Here is an 8,121-nt window from a genome sequence, read left to right on the forward strand (position 1 = left end):
GCAGAAGTGGGCCAGGCCCTGGCAGCTCGGAGCCCTCAGTGCTCACTTTGGGGCGGCGGGGGAGAGAGGAGGCTGGAAAGGAGCTCTCATTGATGATTTTCAGTGCCAGCCTCAGCTGGAGCCCACCAGAGGGCAGGAGCAGGGAGCAGTGCCAACCCCTGGGGGAAGGGATAACTGGGCAGGGCAGCCAGGGCTTCGAGACCCAGGCTGGAGGAAGGGAAGCTGAGCTGGCCTGGCTGTGGAGGATGAAAGATGGAGTGGCCAGGCCCTCCTCCTACTAACCCCACCCCACCATCCCTGGGCACAGGGGCTGACTCAGCCCATTCTCAGGCCCAGAACTTTCCCTGTGCTAGACCCTGGGGCCTTTGTCCCCACAGTCATGAGGTCTGAAGGGGGTGGGGACAATGTTGATAAAAGGCACTAGAGGCAGCTCCCACACCCTTCCTCAGATCTGCTGCCCACATGCAGTCCCGGATACAGCCCCTAGCCCAGGCCCTGCCCTTCTCCCTTGGAGGAGTTCTGCGAGACACTGGACTCCGGGTGCCTGTCATGAAGACGGGCACAGGGTGGGAGGGCCTGCAGCGGACCCTGAAGGAAGTCGCCTACATCCTCCTCTGCTGCTGGTGTATCAAGGAGCTGCTGGATTAATGGCAGCAGGGAGCTGCCTCCTCCCCGCTGGCACCATGGCCAGCATCGCTCAGGTGGGCAGGGTAGGGCAAACAGACAGGAGGCATGGCTGCAGCTTCTGTGGCGGAGCCTGCCTCTCAGCTTCCCATTCTCTTTTTTAGCACCCAGCCCAACCCCCATCAAGACTCCTGGGGCCAGCTGTGCTTGACCAAGGACGGGCCACAAACAATGAGTGAAGTGTGATCCTGCTTTGAGTTTGTGCCATCTGTCAGACCTGCCTCATCTCTCGGCCTCTATTCCCAGGCCCCACCTCCAGTGCACCTCTGGTGCACAGGAGCTTGGCCTGCTGGCTAGGACCCCAGTCAGACTGCAGCAGAACCTGGCACTCCTCCAAGCCTGGTACAGTGAGCCCACCGGCCCAGATGGCTGATCTCACCATACCCTCTTAGTACCAGGAATGGGCTGCCCCCAGTATCTCTGTATGAGAATCACTGAACTGTATGTATAATAAATAAGCCTTGAGACCAAAAGTTCTAAATGTCTACAGGGAAGTCAGAAAAAGTCAGCACTGGAAGAGTCTGGGAACCAAGGAGGGAAGGAAGTTTTCCTGGATAGAACAGAATGAAAGCCAGGTTTCCTGACTCACTGGTGCCTGGGTGGGGAGGGCGTTGGGTAGAAAGGCCAGGTTCCTCCCAACTTGTAGACAGGGAGGAGTCCAGCTTGGGTGGGGTCTTCTTCTGTGAGGCCCTGTGTGTAAGGATGGGAACCCAAATAGAAGACCTGGTCTGGCCAGCTCCCTGCCCCTGAAGATCTTGGGGAAAGCACTGAGCTGGTGCTAGTTCCCAGCTTACGGAGGAAGTCCGGCCCTGCTCCTCTAGCTCACACACAAAGCTGCAAGAGAAAGCCACCTGTATGGCCACACAGGTCCCTCAGGTTTATGACAGTGCATAGCACACAAACAGCCAGAATGAGCAGAATTGACTCTTCACTTCCCCTCGGCAGCCACCAACACATGCTCTCCCTGAATCACTCCCAGTGGTAGGCACACACCAGCCATTTACGTCGTCTTGTTCCTGCATAATGACATGCCCACTCACAGCCCCCAACGACCTCAGAGCCAGCCAGTGTCCCTGGGATCTCTACCCAGCATTCCCTGGGGCCCAGTTATGCCCTCCCCCCTCCATTCTGTCCTGGGACACTGGCCTGGAGATGGTGTATGTGGCCCTCCCTCACTGCCAGGGACCAGCTCTTCCTCAGACTTCTTAGTTAACTCCTTTTTCTCTGGGCTTATTTTCTTTTTCTTGCTTTCTCTCTCTCTCTCTTTCTTTTTCTTTCTTTCTTTTTTTTTTTTTTTTGTCAAAGTAATATATGCCTAATAAACTCTGATAGTAAAAATTATCTCCCTCCCACACCTATCCCCCAGCTCTCCTGCCTGGAGGTAACCATGGTGACCAGTATCTTGGACAGCATTCCAGAGATAGTCTATGCATATACTGCATCGTCATTCATTCTTTTTTTTTTTTAGTTTTTTATTTTAATTTAAGTATAGTTGATTTACAGTATTATATTAGTTTCTGGTGTACAACACAGTGATTCAAAATTTTTACAGATTATACTCCATTTAAAGTTATTATAAAATATTGGCTATATTCCCTGTGCTATACAATATATTCTTGTAACTTATTTATTTTATACACAGTAGTTTGTACCTCTTAATCCCCTACCTCTGTCTTGCCCCTCCCCCTTCACTCTCCACTAGTAACCACTAGCTTGTTCTCTATATCTGTGAGTCCATTCTGTTTTGTTATATTCATTCATTGGTTTTATTTTTTAGATTCCACATGTAAGTGATAACATACAGTATTTGTATTTCTCTGTCTGACTTATTCATTAAGCATAATACCTTCCAGGTTCATCCATGTTTTTGCAAATAGCAAAACATTTATTCTTTCATTTAACAAATATTATTGAGCATCTGCTATATGCCAATCTGGCTGATTTGAATACAGCAGTGGACAAAATAGATCCCTGTATTCATGGAGTTTACATTCTGGTGGGTAGAGACAGAAAATAAAATATAAACATTAAAAAATAAGTACATTGATGTTACTAGGTGATAGGTTCTATAGAAAAAGAGAAAGTCAAGCTAAGGATGGGAGTGGAGGCAGGCCTAGTAGGCCATGGTAAGAACTTGAGATTTTATGCTGAGTAAAATGAGGAACTGTTGCAGGCAGTTGAGCATAAACTGATTTTTTATTTAAAAGGCTCACACTGGCTGCTGGGTTGAGAATAGACTTTAGAGGACCAAGGGTAGGATAGTAGAGACCTTTTAGGAGGTCATGGGCACAATCGGGGCCAGACATGTTGGTGGCTCAGAGCAGGCTTATAGCAATAGCAGTAGGGAGAAGTGGCTGCACTTACATATACTTATACTTCTAGTTAATAACATACTCTATACCCTGTTCTGTACCTTGCTATCTTCCCTTCACATACCTCGTACAGGAGTCCACATCAGTATATTTAGAGCCTGCCCATTCTTTTGTACAGCAGTATGGTACTCTATAGTACTCCAACTTAAGGTTATTTCTTATCCCTGGCAGCCCCTCTTTAGACATCCACAAAATGCAGGTCAGTGTTCTTGCCTGGTGCCTTCAGAGCCCCAGGGCACAGCAGTGAGAAGGTCCTGAATCCAAGGAGAGAGAGGTTAGTGGTAGAGATGGACACAGAATTCAACTTCCCATCTGAATTTGGAGTTCCCTCTCCCCCTCATAGCCTGCACCCTGCTTGGCCAACCCCAGCCCTTCCCTGACTCAAGCTCTAGACATTTGCCTCCTTTTCCTTTCTTAGACCTCACTCCTACCAAGCTGGGGCAGTGCCTGGAGGTGGATCCTGAAGTCTGAGCGTTCTGACTTTGCCAGGGGAGGGGATGTCTGGCAAGGGCTACTGGGGAAGTAGTAGGGGTGGAAGGCAGGGCCTGTGATTGTGGCAGGTGGTCGGAGCTGAAGAGGGGAGAGAAGTCGTGACTGCCAGTAGCCCAAGGAGAGTGTCAGAGCTGGAAAGAGAGTGTCAGAACCCTGAAAGTGGAAAGACTGAGGAGAGGGATGGGGAGGATAACAAAAACCTCATATGCCATTCCAGAGCCCTTTTCAGCTACAGAGTGTGCGAGCGTTACAAAAGTCCACTTCAAAAGTAGGCAGGACGGGGCTTCCCTGGTGGCGCAGTGGTTGAGAGTATGCCTGCTGATGCAGGGGACATGGGTTCATGCCCCAGTCCGGGAGGATCCCACATGCCAAGGAGCGGCTGGGCCCGTGAGCCATGGCCGCTGAGCCTGCACATTCGGAGCCTGTGCTCCGTAACGGGAGAGGCCACAACAGTGAGAGGCCCGCGTATCGCAAAAAAAAAAAAAAAAGTAGCTAGGACGAGGGCAATTGTCCCATCTTAACATGAAGGAACAAGCCCAGAGAGGTGTGGTGACCTCTCCAAAGTCATATGAACAGCACACTGCAGTAGGGTAGTCATTTAGTGAACCCAGATTCTCTCATCTCAAATTCAGGGCTTCTCTCCTGCCTTCCTCTTCTGAACTGGTGCTTGGGATGGTAGCCTAAGTGGCCTGGGAGGCAGGGCCAGGCTAGCAGAAATGTGGAAGGGACTATCCACCCCTATTCTGCACCCACTCCATGATTTCCCACTTCACCTCAACCCTAATCTCCCCTTGTTCTTGATTTCCCCCGCGCTCATTTGGGAGGCCCAGCTACGCCCTTTTCATGTAAGCCACAAAGCCAGGAGATGGTTCCCTGGACTACACCTCCCCACTGGTCTAGAAGGGAAAGTGAGATGTGGCAGCTTCCCTGCAATGTTCTCTTCCCAACTAGAGTAAGTTCAGGTTTTAAGTGTCCAAACTACTGTCTCAAGAACTCACTGGAGGGGGATGAGGGGAGCAATAAAGGAAGATGTGCAGGCACCTAGACAGGGAGGGATGGGTAAGATCTCATTTACCCTTCGGCGCCCCGGAGCCCTCTAGTGGCCACAAGGGGTAGGGGACTGGGCGGGGTAAAACAGGGAAGGAGACCAGGCAGAACTGGAAGTGACCCCCAAGTACGACAGCATGCGGAGGAGCGGCCTGATATCCAGGATTCCCAGCTGATTACGTCGAATATAAGACCGTCAGTGGTGTGCAGAAGCTGGAGGAGAGGGGTCAAGAGAAGTGGTCTGAGGAGCCATGCGCAATAAACTGGATATTATAGTAATAATCTTGGGAGGGTCCCACGTTTTCCCAGCTAAACTGAAAGACGGGCAGAAAGGGGAGTGTGGCAGTTGTTTCACTAGCTCCAGAGCGGAGACCTCCAAGGGCATACGCTCTTATTTGCGTTCCTATTTGCATCTCGTTTGCATATGAGTTATTTCCCCTTCAAAAGGCATTAGTCCTTTCTCAGTTATGCCCAGCTGAGACTGTCTACTCCAGTCTTTGCCAGCCTTGGGGGCATACCCATTCTTCTGGCCATTCTCTGACCCCTCTGACCTCCGCCCCTCAGTATCCTCAGGTCGTTCTTTCTCAACCCTTTACCTACCCCAGCTTCAAAGCAGCGACCCGGCTTCTCGAGCCGGGGGACCTGCGCCGCCTGGTGGCTGTCCGGAGGAGGCTGAGGGCAGAGGGGTTCAGTTTCGCCTTCTCTGGGACGTGGAGTTTTGGAAAATGTTCCCCCGAGCTTCCTGAGGCTAAATTTATCTCCCCCGGCCCTGGGGGGCGCAGAGATCCCGGCGACGATTAGCGCTGCGCGACACCGGGCTCCCGCCCAGAGGCCCGGAATAGGCGCCGAGTTATAAATAGTGCAGCCCGCAGGTGTGGGGGGAGTCGGCGGGAGGGGGGCAACCCTGGCAGCCACGGCTCCTTCAGGTGGGTTGGGCGGTCGCGGTGGGGGCGCCGGGGGGCGGCAGGGCTGCGGTCTGAGCGCCCCCAGCGGTTTCCTGGGCGGCGGGTTTTTCGAGGGAAGCGGAGGCAGCCGGGGGAAGGCGGAGAGCGGGGAAGAGGTGGGCGCCGAAGCTGATGCGCCGCTTCCAGCTCAGCCCCCCACATTCCAAAGCAGGCCCCTAGACCCACTCACTCAGGACCCCGCCCAGTCACAGCCTTGCCTTTCTTCCCGCCAGAAGCCCTCTCTCCTCCAGGCTCTGCAAACATCCAGCTCCTCTGCAGCTCAACTTTGGCGCACGTGGCCCGGCCTAGGCACCTGGCCCTCACCCCGAATCGCTGTCCCAACCCCAGGTGTGCAGTTCTCCCTAAAAGGGGTTAACTCCCGGCCTGGGCGTTCATCCTTCTCTTTGGTCAACCACCTCACTCTCCGGGTATTTACCCACCTCCTGCCACACAAAATTAAGGTCTAGTTGGTCGCCTGAAGACCAACTGAACGTGCGGATCTTGGACGCTCCCCGATCCCCTGGAGGGCCCTTGGAGAGCCCACACCTGCCCTCCAGTTCCCAGTTCCAGTCCAGGCCTAGTGGCGGGGCAGGGGTGGCGGCAGGCCCCAGGGGCCAGGCTGGGGTTTCGTGGGAGAGGGCGGGGCCCCCAGTCAGCGTTTCTTGGCCGACGCGGTCTCAGTGGTTTGGCGAGGTAAGGGCCCGGGAGTTGGGGGTTAGGCGGGAATTTCAAAGTCGGGGTTCCCCACTCCGACTTCTGAGCGAGGGAGCTTTGTGGACCAGAAGAGAACGTGGGAGGGGGCGTCACTGAGAAACTAACAGGAGGTTCCCGGACTCTCGAGACTCAAGTGAGGAATGGCATTCCAGCCACTGAAAAATCCAGGTGGGATCCAACAAGACGCCTGAGGCGACCCCCAGGGATGGGGGACATGGCGAGCCCGCTGTTCGCTTCTCTATACCTATGGGCTGATGCCAAGGCGCCCTCCCTTCTATTGCCTCTAGAGGCCCTGGCTCTACCCTCCCCGAGCCACTTTCCCGCCCCCCTTTTCCTCGGCCATGCCCTCTCCACCCCGAAGCAGCCCCCTCTCAATTTCACTTGTGCTTCTGGCACTGCCGTCTTGCCCTGGCACGGCCCTTCTCCAGGCTAGCGCGACCCCGAGCTGGGGAAGGGAGGGAAAATCCCTGGCCTGGACCCCGCCGGCTTCGGGCGCTCGCGAACCAGAATCTGTCCGGCGGGGCCGAGAAGAAAACCCGGAGCAGTGACCAGCCTCGGGACCCAAGAGGGACAGGGACGATAGGAAAACCTGGAGCGGATTACCCGAGCGGGAGAGACCCATCCCTGCTACTGCTACCCCCTCCTTCCTAGAGCCCCCCTAAATCTACAGTGAGATAATGTCTGGGGTGGGGGGCTGTTTGGTTTGGCCTGGGCCCTCAGGGGCGCCTCACACTTTCCGCCCCTGGCTGGGGAGCAGGGCAGCGGCCCCGAGGCTGAGTCACGGCCGGAGGGAGAGAGAGGGAGGGACCGGGACTCCGCCCCTCCCCCTGCTCGGGGATCCCGGGTCAGCCCGGGTGAGGGCCAGGGCCCCCCTGGCGCCGCCTATTGTGGTCCAACAGGTTGAGCTGGTGTCCCGCGGAGCCACCTGCTGGAAAGGGAGGGAGGCCCTCTGCGGAGGGGGCTGGGGTTGGAGAAAGCAAGTTCGACCCGGTTCGGCCCGGCCGGCCTCGGGGAGCGGAACCTGGCCCGCCGGAGCCGGATTTGAATCAGTTTTACACTAGTGGGAGGGGCTCTTTGGGGTACGTAGCGCCGCAGGCCCAGTTGGAAGCGTCCCAAACAGGCTACCTTCCTCAGTTGGGGGGCACTGAAGTACCTATCCTGATCTCCCCCCCAAATCCACATACACATCGTAAAACACTCAGACCCCTCTCGCCTCCCAGGTCTCTGAGCGAACCCAAGTCCAGAGGTCCCTCCTTCGCGGAGACTCAGTTTCTCCACTTCGGGAACAGCGGGATGGAGGCGGGGAGCAGGAGCGTGAGCGTTCCTCCCCCTCCCCCTTCACGGACCTGGCCCCTCCCCTCCGACAATGCCAAGGCCGCATCGGGCACCGGCTGGAGCGCAGAAGCTGCTTGCCCAGGGCGCCGTTCCCTCCCCGCGAGGCGCCGTCACGCGTGGGGAGGGACGCAGTGTGCCCGCACCCTCAATTCCCCCGCCTCCAAGGGGTGGGGTGGGGCGTAGGAGCTGGAGTTGATGGCCGGGTGGCTCCCCTCCCCCTACCTCCAGGGGCCCTGACCTGATTATAGCCCCTCACGGGACCCCCTCCCTCAATCCCCTAAGTCCCCGCCTCGCCCCCATCTAGTGTATCTTTAACCTCCTCATACCCTTCCCTCCCGAGGTGCTGACCCTACGGAAGCCCCTCTTGTAGGAGTGCGAGCCCTTGATGGGGGTGCTCGGTTCCCCGGCCGCTGCGGACACTGCCCCCTCCTCTTCCCCTCCTCCAGGTTTCAGGCCAGCCCCTCGGCTCCGCCCCCTCCCTGGCCGAACGCAGGGAGGGACCCACTTGGGATGGGCGGGTGTTCAGGCCAATG

General features: G+C 56.0%; 1 protein-coding gene and 1 long non-coding RNA gene across 2 annotated transcripts; one reads left to right on the top strand and one right to left on the bottom strand.

Moving 5' to 3' along the window:
* The first annotated feature begins 86 nt into the window (after positions 1 to 86).
* On the top strand, positions 87 to 1,146 carry LENEP (lens epithelial protein). Its single transcript, XM_067728002.1, has 2 exons — positions 87 to 701; positions 789 to 1,146. The coding sequence occupies exon 1, from the start codon at positions 463 to 465 to the stop codon at positions 646 to 648; it is 186 nt and encodes a 61-aa protein (XP_067584103.1). The 5' UTR covers positions 87 to 462; the 3' UTR covers positions 649 to 701; positions 789 to 1,146.
* A 768-nt stretch (positions 1,147 to 1,914) lies between these two features.
* On the bottom strand, positions 1,915 to 7,803 carry LOC137219448 (uncharacterized). Its single transcript, XR_010941128.1, has 2 exons — positions 5,196 to 7,803; positions 1,915 to 3,310 (listed from the first exon to the last, which is right to left on the bottom strand). It is a non-coding gene; the product is annotated as an uncharacterized lncRNA (long non-coding RNA).
* Positions 7,804 to 8,121: the final 318 nt, after the last annotated feature.

This window comes from Pseudorca crassidens, chromosome 2, assembly GCF_039906515.1.
Source record: "Pseudorca crassidens isolate mPseCra1 chromosome 2, mPseCra1.hap1, whole genome shotgun sequence".
NCBI lineage: Eukaryota > Metazoa > Chordata > Mammalia > Artiodactyla > Delphinidae > Pseudorca > Pseudorca crassidens.

Bases quoted from the DNA above. Each gene is read 5' to 3' on its own strand.
- LENEP (XM_067728002.1), top strand. From the start codon at position 463: ATGCAGTCCCGGATACAGCCCCTAGCCCAGGCCCTGCCCTTCTCCCTT.